At 51.4% G+C, this 19,463-nt stretch overlaps 1 protein-coding gene and 1 long non-coding RNA gene across 3 annotated transcripts in view; one reads left to right on the top strand and one right to left on the bottom strand.

Annotated features, from left to right (window-relative positions):
* Window positions 1-1,277: 1,277 nt before the first annotated feature.
* LOC132652747 (uncharacterized) overlaps window positions 1,278-19,463 on the top strand; it is a 33,821-nt gene continuing 15,635 nt past the window's right edge. The window contains exons 1-3 of one of the 2 annotated variants that reach the window (XR_009590321.1): window positions 1,278-1,446; window positions 1,899-1,952; window positions 4,682-4,776. This is a non-coding gene — a long non-coding RNA (uncharacterized LOC132652747). Of the gene's footprint in view, window positions 1,447-1,898; window positions 1,953-4,681; window positions 4,777-19,463 lie in introns of those variants that run through there. The other variant, XR_009590320.1, reaches the window with a different exon arrangement.
* Window positions 12,875-13,470, bottom strand: LOC110555003 (large ribosomal subunit protein mL40-like). Its single transcript, XM_021647961.1, has 2 exons — window positions 13,277-13,470; window positions 12,875-13,232 (listed from the first exon to the last, which is right to left on the bottom strand). The coding sequence occupies exons 1-2, from the start codon at window positions 13,468-13,470 to the stop codon at window positions 12,875-12,877; spliced, it is 552 nt and encodes a 183-aa protein (XP_021503636.1).

Below are 19,463 nucleotides of genomic sequence, written 5' to 3'. Positions count from 1 at the left end.
CAGCAACTGCCTCCAGGTTCCTGCCCTGACTTTCTTCAGGGACCAACCTGAGAGTGGGAAGCAGAAATCGACCCTTTTCTTTTCAAGCTGCTTTTGGTCCTGGTGTGTCATCACAGCGGTCGAAACCCTAAGATGGCAGTGTAACCGACCAGACTCTCGCCCGCCTCTTCTGTCCACTGCCTATGACAGTGAGCACATGGCATCTGTGCCTGTCCTAACCACAGAGCTCTCCACAGCTCAAAGCAGGAGCAGTGGGGCCCAGGTGTGGCTCAGGGGGAGGGCGCTTGCCCAGCAAAGCCCAGGCTCTGGGTTGAATCCCTAACATGGTCAAACAAACAAACAAAACAAAGCAAAACCCCAGAGCAAACCTTCATAAGAATAAATGATGCAGTTTTTGTTAAAACTGTATCAGTGTTGGCTCATCAATTGTAACAAGTATAGCAAACAATTCAAAGATGTTGAGAATAAGGGAAACTTGTGGGGGGGGAGGGGTAGGAGGAAAGGACTCAGAATTCTCTCTACTGTTTGTTGATTTTTTTTCTATAAACCTAAAGATGTTCTAAATGGGAAATTGTTTTTTTTTTTTTTAATTTTAGAAGTTACATACAAGGTAATGTGGTCTAATTAGAGCATTTTCATGTTATAGGTGTATGGGGTGTCGAAGGACACTGCCAGGAAACACATCTCAGGATCACATCGAAGCTGGGCATGCTGGTGCACACCTATAATCAGGGCTCTTGGGAGGTGGAGGCAGGAGGATCCCAGTTTCAAGGCCAGAGCTTTAGCTCTTTATGAATTTGAGACCAGCCTGGGCCATGTAAGACCCTTGCTTAAAAAATTAAAAATAAAAACCAAACGAAAAAGGGTAGGCAAGAGGGCTCAGGGGGCGAAGGCACTTGCCACCAACCCGAGTTCAGTCCCTGGAACCCACGGGAAAGGAAAGAATGAACCCTGTAGGCTGTGCTCTGACTTCCACATGGGTTCCATGGCATGAGTTCTCTCTCTGTGCGTGTATCTCTCTGACTCTTGTCTCTCCTCTTTCTTTTAAAGCAAATAAATGAAAAACAGAAACAAGCCCTAAACAAACGAACCAGTAAATGAAACCCCCAATACATAAGCAAAACAAAAAGCCACTGCTTGCTAGCTCAGAGCTATGTTGGACACAGTCCCTTATTTTACTGATAGGGGACTGAGAGCCCAGGAAGGGCGGGGGTGTGAGCTTCTGAACAGAGCATCAGCAGAGCTTCCCAAGTCAGGGTATGGGGTAGCACGGGATATCTTCTCAACGAAGGGAGACTCTGCTCAGGAAGGCCTGCTGTTGGTGGGAGAGGAGCCAGCGGGGACACAGGGTCTACTGCCATGAGCCTCGCCTCCTGCCAGCCTGGGTGGGCTCCCGTGAGACACTGAAGTGGACAGTGAGAGCCTCCAGGAGCCCCATGCTCTCAGGTCTGTGTTTATTTAGTTCCCGGCCTGGCAGGTTCCAACCCACTGAGCCGGATACAGAAAGGAGTGGACTCTTGTGTCCCCTGAAAGTACTTCAGGATAGAAGACTGAGTGTGTGCGTTTTTTTTTTGGGGGGGGGAGGCTGCCATTTGCAGAGCCCAAACTGAAGCCAGAGAATGATGGTAGGTTAGTGTCAGACAGTGCAAGAAAGCAGGAACACTTTCTTGAGCCCCTTCATGCCTCCTCTCAACCCCTCCTGTCAAGGGTAGAGAGCCACACACAGAACACCCATTTCACACAGGAGGAGGCTGAGATGGGGAGGAAGCGAGGCACCTGCCTCACACCAGCACAGCCGAGGAGTGACAGAGCGAGGGTTTGGGATGTCTGCTGAAAGGCCGAAGGGGCGGTTTATAATGTTTACAAACACAGAAATCTTGATAACTGTTTTCTTTCAGGAGCACAGTTAGCCCCAGGAATTGCTTTGCTGGCTTCCAGGGCTGAACAAACAGGTGAGCAAAGTGACAGCAAGAGGAAGCTTCGGACCCCGTGAGAGAAAACAGCCTGGAAGTGAGCACGGGGTGGGCTGGGGTGAGCTCTGTGCTGCCAGTTAGAGCTGGAGCTGACAGTCTGCATGTGGTTACCTCATTGGACACAGACGGACACAGAGCCATAAGCATGTTACCTTCTCACTGGACACAGACTGACACAGAACCGTAAGCATGTTACCTGCATAGACATATATGAACAGGCTGAGCGTCTATTGTCCCGAATGCTTGGGACAAGAACTGGTGTAGGTTTTGCAGTTTTAAAATTTTTTGACTAGTTGCATAGAGTTAATTAATTGAGTGTCTCTACTCCAAAGTCACAACTCTAAAATGCTCCAAAATCTGACATTTTTTTTTGTATCCTCTTGGTGCCGAAAAAGATGAGATTTTGGAATAGTTCAGAGTTGGCCTTTGAGGTGAAGGACTTACACATGTCCTTGTTCTGTCCATCAAGAGGCCCAGAAGCAGTGTGGCCCAAACCAGAGCTTCTTGGAGAAGCTCCAGGACTGACTTGAAGGAAATGATAACTGTAAAACTAAGGATGCACCTTTAGAAGCTCAAACATGGGGCCTGTCATCAGCAGGAACCATTGCAGGCTGAGACTGTGATCCTGAGAAAAGGAAAAGATAACAAAATGGGTAGGCAAGCAGAGATAAAGGCATGTGTGTGTGTGTACATGTGAACATGTGTGCTCATGCATTTGTATGTATACCTGGGCAGGCTCGTGTGCTTGTGAGTGTTGTGCGTGCATTTGCATGTGTGTGGTCATATGTGAGCAGGCACACTGTGTGTGTGCCAGAAACATCCTCTTCTCTTTCTCTCTATTTTTGGAGACGAGGCCTCTCACTGATCTGGAGCTAGAGCTGCTGAGCAGCTAGCCTGAGGATCTTCCTGTCTCTACTTCCCTGGCATTGGGGTTAAACACACATCCCACTGCACCCCACTTTGTACCTGGGCGTTGGAGATTGAACTTGGGTCCTTCTCATGCTTGTGTGGCAAATACTTTATCTGCTGAGCCACCTCCCTGATCCCAGAAAAAAAAATCTTTTCTACAGAAGACCTGAGAACAGAGTGATGAAGGAAACAGAGAGTTGCCATCAGGACATCACAGCCATAATTACACAAGACCCCGCTTAGGATAAAACTGGCAGAGGAAACTTTAAGGAGAAACAGGATATTTGTATAGCATCAAAGAAGCGCTCCTCAAAGCTTATTAGTCACTGCGGTGATCTAACAGGTCCACGGACTCTTTGATATTCCTCCCTCCAGGAGGTGGGGCTTAATTTCTCACTCCTTGAACTTGGTGTGTGGTTTCCACCAACCTTGGCGATTCTCTTCTCTGACCAGGGAGTGGGAAGGGAGAAGCACTTGACCATGGAGAAGCTAGTGGACACCACCACAACCAAATTACCACCAGTGACAGCGTCAGCCCCACACAACGGACACAGCCATGAGACGGGAACTCTGGGAGTTTTTTGGTGTTTTTTTTTTTTTCTTGCCCCAATCAATTAGCTTCTCCAGGTCATGAGAAGGTCAGATTGTCTGGGTCTGGAGGAACTGTCAGGGACTATGGAACAGCAAGGTAATAGCAGCTAGGTAAAAGCAGATGGCCTGGGTTGGAGTTCTGAAAGAAGGATGGACAGCAGCAGGAATAAAGCCTGCACTCAGTTGCTAACACCTGACAATGCCTGTTGGGAGCGGGGCCAGGACTGGGCAGGGACTATCTGATATTACCCTGCAACTCTCCCAGTCAGTGGAAAAGCCTTTCAAGACTAAAAAGTTGTTTTGTTTTTGCTTTTCGTTTTAAAAATAGATTTTGTTACACAATCTGATGGGGGTCACCATCGAGAAAGTGCTCATGCTGGTGAGATTTTTCCATGGTCTAACACACCCACCATCAAAAGGAGAACTTTGGTTCAGATCTTATTCCCTTAAGTTCACTCTATGGTGATTTTTCTAACGATAGAGGGTAACTCAGACTTTGCACATTGCACAGAGGAATAAACTGATGTGCCCTAGAACCACGTCTCACGCTATAGAGGAGGCGATTAATGTGTAGAGAGCAAAAAGGCTTATGATATGCCCCAGTTATGAAGCAAGTTGAAAGGCCAACCCAGGACTAGAACTCCCAAGTACTGAGTCCTCATTCCTAAAACCCTTGGCTGCTGACTCAAGACAGCCACAGACAAAGCCTGAATGCAGACTATTTGAGGTGAAGGCGAGCCATCCTCCTTTCGCCCCCACCTTCTTCTCACTTTCCAGTTAAGCAATAAAGCTGAAAAGATCCTTCAACAAACAAATCCCTCCTCATTATGGAATCCACAGGCACAGGGTTCTTCAGAAACCTGAAAGGCAGGCTCCTTGGGAGGAGGGCTGTTGGGACACGCCTGTCCGCCTGTCCAGACGCCCACTTCCAGCTCTTTCTAAGAGGGCTGAATGCCTGCCTTGGGGCAGCGGAGCAGTGGACTGAGGCGGGACCAGCCAGGGTGGTTTGAGCAGCTTCCGGGAAGGCTCCTTGGCCGATATTCCCCATTCAAGGTTGACCTCGTCTGGATGTTGAGAAGTGCCCCGCAAAGAGCCAGCTCACTCTTGATAAGGGAAGGCAGCCGTGGGGTCAGGCCCAGGTGCATGGCCACACACTACCGCCAGGCAAAGATTAAATCTGGCAAACATGGACCTGTATTTCTCTCCAGGTGAAAAATGAAGTCCACTGTGCTTTATAAACTAAGACCCAACTGGGCCAGGGGAAGGTGATTCTGTGCCTGAAACTGGGGAGCAGAAATTCTGGGTAAGTGTTTGCTGCGCCAAGAGATGCCATTGCCTTGGAGAAGGAAAATGTTCACACATGTCCTTGAAAGGCAGATGAAGACCTCGCAAGGCCTCTTGTCTGAGAGATCGCTGGAACTGGCCTCTCTAGTTGCATTTGTGGACTATTAAAGCTTTTTGTTCAAGAATCGTGCACCTCAGGGGAAAGGAAGTTGATTATCCCACTCGCTCTGAGAAGCCTGATGGGGCTCCCACCTAGGTCTCCCAAGGTTGATCCTCTGGGTTCTCAGAAAATGCCATATTCTTCTCCAGGGCCTGTGGACGGGAGGTCAGCACTGATAAGAGGACACCTGTGCTGTTAGGGTCCCACATTCATGGCTAGACAGCTCAGAAGATCAGAGCTTAGGGCTGGGGAGATGGCTCTGTGGATTAAATGCTTGCCAGACAAGCATGCTGACCTGGGTTCCAATTCCTGGAACCTTCATAAAAGTAGGTATGGAAGGTCACCTCTGTAAGTCCACTGAGATGAGAGGAACTCTCAGGCCAGCTAGCCTGCAGTGGAGAGCAGTAGACAACAATGGCCCTGCCCCAAACAATGTGGGTGAGGACCAACACCCTAAACTGTTCCCTGACCTCCACACATGTACCATGACACATGCTTGTGTGCACACAGACACACACTCCTACACACTTAGAAATGTTTAGAAGCGACACTATTTCTCAAGGAACAATTCTAAAGGTCATTGTCAGTCGTGCCAGCCTGGGCTTGGCTCCTGAACTTCTTTGGCTGACCTTCAAAGAGCTAAGGAACCAATATGACCCTCTGGTTTTTCCTCTTTGAGTAGGAATAATGACATCTACCTAATGAACACAGGCCTGGCAGGCGGGGGCTCAGAAGGATTGCTGCTGAGCATCCTGAATAATATTTTAAAATAATTTCTGTTTATGTATAATGGGTATCTTATCTGCGTAGATATCTGTGATATGCTTCCCTGGTACCCACGGAGGCCAGAAGTTGGTGTTGGATCCACTGAGACTGGAATTACATTAATTGTAATTGCCATGTGGTTTCTGGGAATTGAACTCAGGACCTCTGGAAGAACAGCCAATGCTCTTAACCACTGAGCCATCTCCCTAGCCCCCTGGGATATCTTCATTTGCTCTTGAAGTTTTGTTTTCTGGGAAAGGGTGCTGATCAAGGGCATTTCACCTTTGTCCTTTGGATAAACAAGAACTCCTCCCTCCCCACTCTCTTTTTATGATTGCTACAGGGAACTTCTCAATCTTGTTTTAATGTCTGCTCTCAAAACATCCGGCAGATTAGCTAGCACTTTCTATTGGGAGCAAAGCTAATCATCTCTCTGTGCAGCAATTACCACCATTTTAATTGGCTAATTAATTGTGAAATGAATTGTTTAATGAGAATCTGATTTCCCAGAATGCAAGCTTTCTGAAGGTAGGGACAGTGTCTGTTCTGTTCACTGCTGTGTGCTTCATACCAGGAGCTGGCTGTTTGTGTCCACACGGATGCATGTGTGTGCACGTGTGTATCTGTGCATGTGAGTACCAACACATATACTCATCACATGTGGTGTAAGTATGGTCATTATTCTTTGTCATCAATGCATGCTTTGAGGACACTTTAAGGTCATTTTCTGGGATCAGCCAACATCAAGAGAGGAAATAAGGCTTTTGGCCAGACTATTTATTTACCCAGACTCGTCAGCAACTAGAGGTCTGGTGGAGGCTGAGGGTTCCCTGGCCAGGAGAGGAGCCATTGTCACGCCTTGCCTCTGCAGGGCTGGCTGTAGAGTGGGAGCTGGGCTCTGGTGCCAACTGGAAGTTGGATTTGTTCTGTGGCTTTAGACAGGCCCTTCCCTTCTCTGAACCGCTGTGTCGAATCAGGTCCATTCGGCAGGACCCGTGGAAGTGGCTTTGTGGTCTTTGCTTGTTCTGTAGTTCTTTGTATTACATGGGAGTCCCTACTGGCAGTTTCCATCTCTTGAAGCCTGGGCGGCCTCTACAGGAGGCCGTGGGAATTCCACCTGCACCCTGCGGTGAAGGTTTGCGCTGACTCTGAGGAAGGAGTCAGAGCCACTCTCTGAGCCTCGGAATCCCACCTAGGTAGCATGGGGGCTCTGGGTCCCCTTATGCCTTCATTCTGTTCTGTCCTATGATTAGCCTTTCACAAACCGTGTTCGCCAGAGCACCAGCACTCTGTGGGATGGCAATGGGATTCGGCAAGCACAAAGGTGAGCAGGCAGCTGCTTCTGTCCCAGTTAAGTGTGGGGGATGCATTCATACAAGGATCTTTGGGATGTTTGATGTTTAGTGTCCTCAAGGAACACTACTGTGAGCAGAAAGGTAGATTTACAGGGTGGCGACAGAGGCTGACTGGAGTCCTTCATCTACTGCATCCTAGCTGTGTGACCAGTCTGGAGTTTGCTACCCTTTCTGGGCTGTATTTTCCTCAGTTGCAATTCACCTCGCCTTCTCAGGATGTGGCGGGATGGAATACAGCATTGCGTGTGAGATGCTATGCACAGCGCCTGATGCATGACGGGTGTGCGCTGTTATTTTGGGGAGGGACAGCTGAACCCCATCACTCGCACAGCGGGGGAGGTGCTCACCCAGGGTTTATTCTGGGTGCTTTACTCGTTTGTCACCAGAAGACCCAGCAAGCGTCGCCTCCACCTCCTTCCTCATCCAGCTACTGTGACCTTGGGGGTCCTAGCGCACGAAGCTGCAGATTTACAGGCCTGTGTGTTGCGCCTACCTTATGGCCCTGCAGGAGGTTGCGAACCTTTGGACACGGGGCCTGGCTGGCAGATGAAGGGCTAGAGGTGAGACTGCAGGGTAACAGCCCGGCTGATTCCACCCAAGCCCTCTCTACTTCCTGATCCGTCAATAGGCAAGTAAGTGGCTTCATTCCTGTTGTCACTGCCACGAGCTGCTGTGGCTGACTTGTGTTCCCCGCAGGAAGGACTGTATCCCTCAAACCACGGATCAAATTGTTTTTCCCCTCTCGCTGTTTCTTCTGGGTACTGGCTGAGGCTGGCATAACAGCAACCAAACAGAGCAGAGAGAGGCATGTGGTTCAGTGGGAGCACTTGGGAAGGGGTGAGGATGGAAAAGAGATAAGAGGAGCCCAGTGAAGCCTTGGTCCAGGACAAAGCATTCCTCACCTCAGGACAGACTCAAGCCCCACAGTGCCCTGAGATGCTGCCTCCCATTCTGCCTTGCCAAAGCTTGTCTGGCTTGGCCATGCAGGGTCAGGCCAGAAGTGCGGCCGCAGTGGCATCAAGGCCAGGAGGCAGTGGACAGGGCTATGAGGTTTACTTCAGCAAAGCATGACTGCCCTTGAAGGGCCTCCAGTCTGCTTGTTATAATGTGTTAATCTGAACACAGTGGTGAAGCTCAGGCCATGAATGGGCCTTTCCGCTGCTGAGGGGAGAGGGATGTCCAGAAAGTTTCCCCGGAGTATATGCCTTCCTGGCTGAGTCCTATGGCACCGAAGGGAGTTGGTGGTTGAAGGAGGAAGAAGTCTCCAGGCAGAGGAAACAGCATGTGTGAAGCAGGAGGGAAGTGAAATGTCACCTTCCTTATGGGTGAGCAGCCAGTAGGATTATCAGGATCCACTGTGTCCTTCCTTCCTTCCTTCCTTCCTTCCTTCCTTCCTTCCTTCCTTCCTTCCTTCCCTCCTTCCTTCCTTCCTTCCTTGATTTGTTTGTTGTTGGTTCCTTCCTTCCTGTCTGCCTGCCTTCCTATTTTTCTGCCTCTCTGCCTTCCTGGCTTCCTGCGTGCCTGCCTGCCTTCTTGCTTGCCTTCCTGGCTGCCTGCCTGGCTTCCTGCTTGCCTGCCTGGCTTCTTTTCTTTCTTTTTTCTTTCTTTCCTTCCTTCCAACCTGCTTGCCTGCCTGCCTTCCTTCCTGCCTGCCTGACCTCCTGCCTGCCTGTCTGCCTGCCTGTGTGCCTGTCTGCCTTCTTGCTTTCCTTCCTGCCTTCCTTTCTGCCTTCTTGCTTTCCTTCCTGCCTTCCCCTGCCTTCCTTTCCTTTCCTTCCTTCCTGCCTTCCTTTCTAGCTTCTTTTCTTTCCTTCCTTCCTTTCTCCCTTCCTTCCTTCCTTCCTTCCTTCCTTCCTTCCTTTCTTCCTTCCTTCCTTCCCTCCCTCCCTTCTTCCCTCCCTCCCTTCCTCCCTCCCTTCTTCTCTTCCTTCCTTCCTTCCTTCCTTCCTTCCTTTCTTCCTTCCTTCCTTCCCTCCCTCCCTTCTTCCCTCCCTCCCTCCCTCCCTTCTTCTCTTCCTTCCTTCCTTCCTTCCTTCCTTCCTTCCTTCCTTTCTTCCTTCCTCCCTTCTTCCCTTCCTTCCTTCCTTCCTTCCTTCCTTCCTTCCTTCCTTCCTTCCTTCCTTCCTTCCTGTCTTCCTTCCCTCCTTCCTTTCTGCCTTCCTGCTTTCCTGCCTGCCTGCCTTTCTATAGTGCTGGCGATTGCGCATTGGCCTCCTGGTGTGCATTCTACACTGACCTGCATTCCCAGCTGTTACTAAGACTTTGAATCTGAGTCACCGTATAGAAGGCCTCATGTGGAAGCTGGCGGGAATGATGCTTGGCTTTAAGCTGAGCGCAAAGCTGGAGAAATGAAACTCCAATCACAGACTCCCAAGAATCGGCTGGCAGGAAGCTTTTTTGTGTCCCGTGACAGGGCAGTCTGGTCTGGCCTCTTTGGTGTCTGTGAAGTGGCAGTGGTGGAGGGCAGACCACAGGCCCAGCTCTGTCCACCAGGCTGAGGGGTTTGCTCTGTCATCTGCAGGCTAATGGGAGACTTGGCCAGGAAAGCCAGGGATTTAGAATGGAATCCAAGGCATGCCCCACTCGGACAGATCTGGCTGAGAGGAGAGGCGTCCAGAAAAAACACAGAGAGACCTTTGCCCTCCTCCTGCACTTAGGTGACAAACAGAGTTAGCGTAAGGTCCCCTGAGTGATGCAGCTATTGTGGCTTTGCAGCAGGCTTCAGGGTCCAATTTGCCTAGTGCAAGGGCTTAAGGCGCGCTGCCCTGGAAGCCGGGCTGTTAGCCGCTACCAAGGCTTTGGGCGGCTACTAAAGGCAATCAAGCCTGGGCTGCAAGAGAAAGGAGGCAGATACTCCCCAGGGGGCAGAATCTCCCAGCCTGTGGGGACGTCTCTCAGCCGGCTGCTCCAGTCATGCTCCTGAGCATGGTAAAGACTCCCACAAGTCGTCCTCTGACCCCACACACATACACTCGACAAAAATGCAATGAAACAGCTTTATCTCATAAATGGACATACCAAAATACGTGTGGACAAAGTGATGTAATGTCTGAGATATGATTCTATCTCAGGAAAAGGTGACTCAGACACGTAGAGAGATGAAGTGAGTTTGGTATGATCATGCAGGCACAGAGGTCCACATGTCTGCATTTTTCCTGGGGTGAGGAGATAAATCGTGGGGCACGGGTTAGAGTCAGAGGCACCATTGTCACCTCCCATCTATGGATGACTCATCTCTAAACCCCACGGGTGGCACCTGATGGTTCCCCATTGTCCGTGATGACCATGAATGATGGTGCTCAGGCCACGCTGGCACAGGCTACCATGCTTGCCCATCCCCTTAGGGACAGGCACCAGTTATCCTCTGTCGCACGGGTTAGAGTCAGAGGCACCATTGTCACCTCCCATCTATGGATGACTCATCTCTAAACCCCACGGGTGGCACCTGATGGTTCCCCATTGTCCGTGATGACCATGAATGATGGTGCTCAGGCCACGCTGGCACAGGCTACCATGCTTGCCCATCCCCTTAGGGACAGGCACCAGTTATCCTCTGTCATCCCAAGGCCTTGTTGAATGGAGCTGGGCTGTGGCTTGTCTCCTCAGGTGGGGGCAGGCCAATCAAGGCCTTCGGCTCTCCACATCTCTGATAACCAAGCAGCACAGTGGGCTCTGCTGGTAGAGGTGAAGGGGGCAACCGCACGCCTTCTTTGCCAGCTGGGAGAAGTGGGACTCGGTGAACATGCCCTTGGGCTGAGCGTCTTCTCAACAGCAAATGCCGCACTTTACAGCCCTGGGGGAGGGGGCAGGGCTCTCTCTCAGGGAGGCTACCAGAGTTGCGAGTGGGTTCACAGAGTGGGTGGCGAGGAAAGGGAAATGGGAGCAAGCCGAGGTGAGTGGAGACAGAGAGGTGGAGAGCAAAGGCCTACAGAGGAATAAAAGAAAGAGGCCCCAAGGGCCTGGTGTGAGGAGAACTGGCTGGCAGAATTGGCAAGCCCCTTTCCCCCTCCTCCCTCCCTCCGAGCATGGTCTTCTCTGCCCTTCTTGGTCAGTCGAGAAGGGTGATGGGAAGACCAACAGTTGCGGTCTATAGATCTGTTTATTCCCCAGCAGCGCCCTGGTTGCGCCTAGCCTCACTCCCTAGGTCATTCTTCCTTTTCAACTTTTAAAAAAAGGTTTTAACTGTGCATCACTGGGCTTCCTTATGACATTTTCATGCATGTAGAAAATATATTAGCCTCCCTCCTACTCCCATTAACCATGTTCCTTTTCTCAACTACCCCCTCTTCTATTTTCAGGCCTGTGTGTGTGTGTGTGTGTGTGTGTGTGTGTGTGTGTGTTTCATTAGGGATGTTAACAGGCGCATGGCTTATCAGTGGCTACACCACTGAAGAAAATGCCTCTCCCTATCATATCAACCGTGAACTGAGTTTAAGTCCTCAGGGAGGAGGGGCTGCTCCTGCTTGCATGATCACACGACGACAGGCCCCAATCTTACGCAGACCTGTGCCTGCAATCCCAGCTGCTGTGAGTCCAGGTGTCACAGCCACGCCATGAATAAATGACTGAAGAGTGGTGTTCAGCACAATTCCCTCTCCTTCCCTTTGGCCCTCACATTCTTTCTGCCGCTTCTACTTCTTGAGGTGTAGAGGGGATTATATAGATGCCTCACTATGGTTGGGCACTCAACAGTCATTTATTCTCAGTCCTTCAGCTAGTTATGGGTCTCTGTTGTCACCACTGTGTATATACACACACTCAGGCACACACACACACACTCACAGAGAGAGAATATAAATGTTTTTCAAAAGAAGAACCTGTAGCTCTGGGAGCAGATTCACCCACCCACTCAGGGATGCCCCAGGCATGCCCTTCATAGAGGTGTGTTGGTCTCACTCTCTGGGTCTGGGCAGTGCTGAGTCTGGGCTCCTGTCCACAGCTCTTGCCCCTTCCGTGACTGCTCTCATCTAGCTTGAGACATGACTTACAAGACCAAGTGTGGGCCGTGGCCTGTCCTGGGCAGAGCGTGAAACATGGTAAGACATCTCTCAGCCACCAGCTCCAGGGAGGTAGCGGGGATCCTTCTCACAAAGGTGCGGGGTATTTGCAGAGGCTAAGACAGACCCGTAGGGAATTCTTGTAGAAAAACACGAGGTACTTGTCCTCAAAAGCAAACTGCAAGACCTGTTCCTGGACCCTTGTGAGCAGGGCCCTGCCACTTTTGGGCGCATGACCTTGGGGCAGCCTCTACCAACCTTGGCTTTGACATCTGCCTTGATTACGCCGAGGTACGTTTCGGACAGTGCCCTGCGGGGCTGTTAGAAGCTGCCTGTGGGGTGACGGAAGTGGCTGAATAGAATTCCACCGTGTGTGTGGAACACAGTCTTGTTTACCCATTCGTCTGAGGCTGGCATCCAGACTGATTCTGTTTCTTAGCGGTTCTGATTAGTGAAGGAAGAAACACAAACGTACACGCGTGTGTACTGAGAGGCGTGTGCTGACAGGCCTCTGGGTATGGAGTGGAGTGACGGGGCATCTGTTTGTTCTGGTTTTAGTTTTTGAGGACCCTCCACACTGATTTCCACCATGATTGCAGCGCTTTGCATTCCCACCAGCAGTGTATAAGGGTTTCCCTTTCCCCACAGCATCACCAGCATTTTGGGGTTTTCTTTCTTTAATTTTTTTTTATTATTATTATGCTTTATTTGTTACCAGGATGTCTCATCTGGGGAAAGCAGACTTCAGCTTGCTCGTCCTGACCTCCAGGGCCGGCATGTTCTGAGGACACAGTTCTATCTGTTGAATTCTACTTGTGTCTACACCTTGGTGACATCACTCTACCTGCCTTCAGGGGCACGGTAGTTCGAGACAGGTGATGTGTAATGTGGCTTTTCTTTCTCACAGGGGAACAGGCTAGGGTCCCACTTCACGGTCTCAGCACAGAGCTCTGCAGAATCAAGCTTCAGCTCCCCCAGGCCTTCTTGCTGGGCTTCCAGCGTGGCTTTGATGGAGTCCCTCTCCAGCTCCTGCTGCTGAGATAGTGCCCACCTCTTCAGCAGAAGAACTCTGCGCTCTCTCTCCTCAGGAGAATGCCCTTCCCGAGGTCGCTGTCTTGACTTATCCAAGAGCCTCACAGGGATAGTAAAATCTTCAACTGGAATTAGTTCTTGGGTGGCTTTTCCCAGTTTTTTGGATGTCTTTTTCCCAGTTTTTGGATGTCTTTTCCCCAGTTTTTGGATGTCTTTTTCGAATGGTCCTTTGCTGCTTGGTCCTTTCTGGGGTCTGCCTTCCTCTTCTTTTGGAGAGGTTCTGCCCTTGTGGGGATAAGCTCCCAGGACAGCAGTGAAGCGCTCCGGCGGGCGAGTCTCATCTGTGTCTGGTAGGTCCCAGGTGCCCAGCTCCGAGGCCTCAGAGCCCGAGCAGCACACAGCATCACGGTGGTAGCCGTGGCTTTTCACGCCACTGCAGGCCTGCGGTTTCCTTGACGGTGGCTGTTCTCGGGCTGAGCTGGAATCTCAAAGGGGTTTGGGTTTCCCTGATGGCTAAGGGTGTTTAACACCTTTTCAAGCATGTGCTGGCCAACTGCGTTTCTTCTCCTGAGAACCATGTAGTCAGTTGATCATCCCATGTGTTGTTTATTGGTACTTAATCTTTTTCATCTGTTATGAGTTTGAGATAGTCGCCACTTGCCTAGTGTGTCCTAGTGGCGTTCCCTCCTTCTGCAGACTTTCTTTCTGCTCTTCTCACTGTTGTTTGGAAGTGTTTAGCTGCATGTGATCGCACTGACCAATTCTTGGGCTTCTTTCCTGTCCTAGTAAAGTCCTTTTGAGAAAGTTTTTGCCTTTATATACCTCTTTAAGGGTTTTACCTCAAACCAGTTCAAAAGATCAGACCTTAGATTGTGGTGTTTGATCCACATTCAAGTGAGTTTTGTGCAAGGTCAGAGATAGGTGAGACAGCTGCTCTCAGCTGACTATGTGGGGAGATCCATTGTTTTTCCAGGACTATTTATTAAGGGGGCTATCTGTTTTCACTTTATAATTTTGACACCTTTGTTGAAAACTTGGTAGTTGATGCTTTGTGAGTTTATTTCTGGGTCTTCTATGGAATCATGTTTTAGTCTACATTGTGTATGTATGTGTTTGTGTGTGGCTGGGTGAATTTCTCGCTGGTGATGGGTCCTGAGAATGGCTCTCGGGGAGGTGCCCCAGGCAGAGGACAGGTGCTGAGGACATGACATGTCTGCCACAGAGAGCTGGAGAGGTAGAAGGGGTCAACCCACAGCAGTCACTGGTGGTGAGAAGCAGAAGGTCACCTGTCTTCCCTCAGCTTCGGAGCATCAAGGAATCTCTCAGACGCCCTCTCGTCCATGTCCATCAAATGTGAATGGGAACTACCCTGTCCCCCTCTCCCCTCCCCTCCACCTCCCCCACCCGTAGAAACCAAACTGTGAATTGTGAAAGGGGATGGATGCAGATACCCATAAACTGCCCTCCCAGCCCCTTCTCCTGCCTGCACTATTGCCCTGTGAACTCCACAGGAACCATGGACACGCCCCCAGGCCCCTGCCCCCCCCCCCCCGGCCCCTGAAGTAACTCCTAGAAAAAAAAAAAAAAAGGACTTAAAATCTAGAAAGATATAAGATTTCTACATTCAAAGGAAGCAAAATGACATGGCAGACAATATGGGCCTGGGCATCAGGAAGACTGTATTCAAATCTTTGATCATTCAGCATGTATGCATGTGTGTGTGTGTGTGTGTGTGTGTGTGTGTATGCTTGTGTGAGTGTGTGTGCATGTGTGGGATGTGTAGTGGAAAGGCACCTGTGGCCATCTTCTTAAAAACTCTACTTTATTTGGGGTGTTTAGGCCTCTACCTCCCTTCCACCAACCCCAACCTTAAGTAGGACAGATAAAACGTTAGTGGGGAGAGAGGCACAGACCCCTTCTCTAGGCTAGTTAGGGTCACAGGGTTCTTTTAGGGCTCTCTACCAATCTCTGTCAACCACAGGCACAGCTAGCCGGCTCCTTCACACCGCTGCTGTGCCCGGAAGCATTTCTGTCTGTCTGCTCCAAACCACCACACTGTCTCTGGTCTCTGGGAACTGCTGAATACCACGCGCCAACACGGAAAGCCACACTGTCTTTCTTGGCCTCATTTATATTCTGAGCACGCCCCTCTCCGGGCAGCTTGTGGAAGGCCATCATCAGCTGGCAAAAGCCACACCCCGCAAGGGATGATTAACAGGTGTGGACAAACTGCAGCACAACTAAAATCCACACTTGGGATTAAAACAAAAGCATTTTTACATGACACACAAAGAAGCCAAAACTTCCATTACAGGTGTGTGTGTGCGCGCGCACGGGCATAACTGGGAATTTAAACCCCAGGCCTGCGCATCTTGGACAAGTGCTCTACCACTGGGCTACACCCGCCCCCACCCCCCAGCCCCTTGTTTAACCCTTTGTTTACCGCAGAGGTAGCAAAGGCAGGGGGCTGAAGGCGATTGGATTCATGGGATTCTTGCCCTCTTTGGGGCTGGCCGGTTCCGGAGGTCCCTTCCAACACTGTTGCTCTTTGCTTCAGCTACACACGCGCCTGTCTCCTTGACAGGACCAGTGGAGGAAATGGATGCCAGGGTCTTGCTGAGGTTGAGGAGATGGGGGAGGGTAGGGGAGAGGAGTGGAGGGGTGGGGGCGGCAGGTCCCTCCGGGGAGCCGGCCTGGATGCCCCAGTCTTGTCTACCGTGAACACAGCGTAAGCTCTGCCAACAGCAGCTGAGGAAGCAGGATTTAGTCAGCATTAAACTGTATTAAGTTGTGCTGTCTCTACAAAGAGCGTGTTTTACAATAAACATGATGCCAAAGGCATCCTGAGAGCCAGTGGCTCTGTGCCATCTAGGCCCTAGTGCAGAGAGCTGGTCTCCCTCGCGCGTGCGCACGCTGCACGCACTCACGCAAGCACGCACATAGGCAAGCACTCGGAACAGGAAACCCAGCTTCAGACTCTTCCGGTTTGTTCCAGCATAACACCACCCAGGGATAAGCATTTGACCCAGGCTGGCCAATCAAGGGACTCCGGGTTACTGTGAGTGTCCCAGACACACCGTGTGACACAAACAGGGCCCAGCACTGTCTTTCCCACTGGTGGAAAATCGGGGTTGTTGAGCTGTTGGACGTCGTGATCACCCCACAGACCACCTCTGTGGCAGGACAGACGGGGAGTAGCTGTCCGAGATGAGAAGAGAGGCCAGGCTTGCTGCTGTCTGAGTCCCTGACCTCAGACCTCCCAAGGCCAGCTCAGCTCCTGAGCTTCTTGATTCCTTAATCAAATACTTTGTTTACTTAAACTAGTATGTGATTTTTATCACTCCAAATCAAGAGAATTCTGCATGGATTTATCCCCACGTAATTCAGAGCTGTAAAGCGCCCGGCCTAGGTTTACCCAGCACATCTCCCGGGACCCAGTTCTTCCCTTTCTTCGCTTGGTGTAGTCCCTTTCAACTGAGGGTTCTAAACTCTATGCCTCAGTATCCAGGCTCAGGCCACAGTGGCAGCAGTACAAAAGCCACCTACTTCGTGTTTACTAAACCCCCTTGTGGGCGCTGTGACAAAGCTGGGGGCTAAGAGTATGCGCTTGGATTCAACAAGAGACAGCCCATGCCAGACAGCGCATGCCCGTGTGGGCTGCAGCTGCCCCCTCCCTGGACTGCCACTTGCTCTGCTTCCAAGAAAAGGCAGTCGTCACCTTGGCTGAACAGTTTGTAAGATGGAAGCACTCACGCTGCCCAGCAAGAGGTACTGTTGTCCCCCTTCTCATAACAAATGACGAACCTAAGCCAAGGAGCAATTACAGAGGGCCGTGCCTGAAACAAGCCAGGCAACCCACAGGCACACAGCTGAGACACGGCCCCAGCATCGGTTCCCAGTCTTTCTCAATCGTCTTATTTTACATTGTACAGATACGTGTTGCCCAGGCTGTCCTCACGTGCCTAGGCTCAGGCTGTCCTCCTGCCTCAGCTTCCTAAATAGCTGACCTGACTGAGTGCAGCATCTTCTTCAGGAACCACAGCCATTGGGCAGATCTGGCTTAGGGAGGGATGGAGGGGGCACGGTGGGTGTTTTGAGGTTGAAATCCGCAAGTCTGTATTCTGGTTACTTTTATCTGTGGGTTAGAGTACACTTCCCTATTGGCCACTTCAAGGAAGTCTGTGTGGCTTACAGGATCACCTGAGAAAGGGGAGGCAGTGTTAGTCTTTGCTGTTTGTGGGGGCTGCTTGGATGCGCATTAATTCAGCAAAGCCTTCCCAGCACCGTTCGGGTTGCAGAGCAAACTTTCGTGTCCCTGGATTGTCGGAATCCTCTGGGAAGGCAAGGGCAGCTGAAGCGTGAGGGGGGCGGGGGGGGACGACCTGTGCATGAGTGTGCAGGTGTGCTTTCCCGTGCGTGTGCCTCTGTGTGGGGGGGGAGCCTTGAGTGCTCCTGCGAGAACCAATTCCTGCTGTGAGGAGCTTGTCAGCGTGGAGGGGAGCGTTCTGCCCACTGCCCGTGTTTGGAGTCACTCAGGCTTAGCTAAGTACACAGCAGCCAGGAGCCTAGTTTCAGCAGCTGACACCAGTAAGCAGCAGAAAAATGTAGGTGCAGAGCCCCCTCCTTCCTTCCCCCTCTTCGTGGGCCCGGCTCGGCCAACAAGTCCGAGCGGGTGGCATCCAGGGAACGAGTGCAGGGCAGCTCTGGGGCCACGGGAGCTCGCGTGCGCATGTGTGCACCACACGCATGTTTCTGGGGTGTGTGTGTTGGGAAGGTGCGGGCCGTGGCTCCTTGTCCGGCTCAGCTCTAGCTCTTTCCTCTGAGCTTTGACAGTCCAACTGTCCAACGGACAAAACGATGCCCGCCTCCCAGGCCTGCTGCTCCCTACACAGAGAGCGAGGGCCCAGGGCTGGTCTGAAGGGGCCCCGGGAAATCATTAGCCTCCTGCTATCATTTCTTGGACAGGGATAATGAGACCAAGATGGGGACAGGGAAGAGCCCTGGTCACAGAGCAAGTCTGGTGCAGGCTGACTGGAACTCTGGCCTCCTGGCTCCTGGGAAGGACGGGCTAAGCACAAGCCAGTCCTGGGAAGACAAGAGCAAGATGCTGTCGGAGGCAAGCTCTCACCGGCTTCCTCGACCTTCCATACAGGTGTCATTCTGAGGGCAACACACTCTGTAAACACTACTCAGGAGCACAGACTCACGTGGATTCTGCCGGAGGGGTCTTTCTTACGGATTATTAGCTCAGAGAGACATACAAAGGACGGGATGAGCTGGGTTTGCTGAGCCTGTTTGATTTACTTTCTGATTACAAGTTCATACAGAGTTCTTGAGGATCATCTGGCCTCTCCAGTGATTGACAATGCACGAACCCAGCTCTTCCTAAGAGATAAATTACAGAATGGATGGAGATATGGTGGCCAGGTTCTAGGACCACTCATCATTTGCCTTAGTCCCAGCCGGGCAATGGCCCTCCTGGAAACTGCTAGGCTGGTCCTCTTCCATGTGCTAGCTCTGCCCACATCTGCCCGCCCACCGCAGACCTCAGCTCATCACCATTTCTTCTCTTGACCTCTCACCTCGCCCTCTGAACTGTGCTTCTCACAGTCCAGATTTCTCCTAGAGACGGGAACTGAAAAGCCGCGTCCCACTCAGGACCCAGACTGAGCAGCTGCCATGGAAACGGGCATCTAGTGGGATGGCTCAAGAGAACTGGGAGTTAAGACCTGCAGGTCCTCTGCTGTCGTTCAGCCTGCGTGGCACTCAGGTACCATGCTGCTACTTGCTGACTGGGCTAGACCCTCTACATACAAATCACCTGCTTCTTTTTGGCACCCACCGGGCTCTTCACACACATTAATGTGATTCCTGACACCAGCCATGCTCCAGTGTTCGTGATGAGACACCCAAGGCCCAGGGCTGTTGACCTCAGGGCTGATTTCCTGGTCTTTGCTCGTACTGTAATGGCTCAGGGCTTCTCTCCATGTGCCGTGTTCCCAGGAGGTTAGCACCGAACACCTTCGGCAAGCAGGGCCTCTTCCCTTGGTGTGTGAGGTGGCTTTTTCCCCCCGATGTGGACTCCTTGGGTCCTTGCCCCCGTTAGCTTTCATTTTTCACATGAGCAGGTAATAAGGGGACATCGTGGGCAACCTGCCCAGTTTTTGCTGTGGCTTTGGACTGCAGAGGCGAGGAGGCGGTGCCCAGGATACAGACTCAGTTTTATCTGCTCCCCTCAGATGCGGTAACTCACCCTCCTCAGAAGCCGGGAAGGTTCACACACCTGCTGAGAAGCAGGATCACCTCGGGAGTTCTGACCCAGGGGCCCCTGTGTTCTTCTCCTGAGGAGACACAGTGGTCTCCCACAGTGTTCCGGGGAGCAAACCCAGCGTGACAA

This window comes from Meriones unguiculatus, chromosome 3, assembly GCF_030254825.1.
Source record: "Meriones unguiculatus strain TT.TT164.6M chromosome 3, Bangor_MerUng_6.1, whole genome shotgun sequence".
NCBI lineage: Eukaryota > Metazoa > Chordata > Mammalia > Rodentia > Muridae > Meriones > Meriones unguiculatus.
The sequence above is the reverse complement of the archived record's forward strand: the minus strand, read 5'-3'. Positions and strand labels throughout refer to the sequence as shown.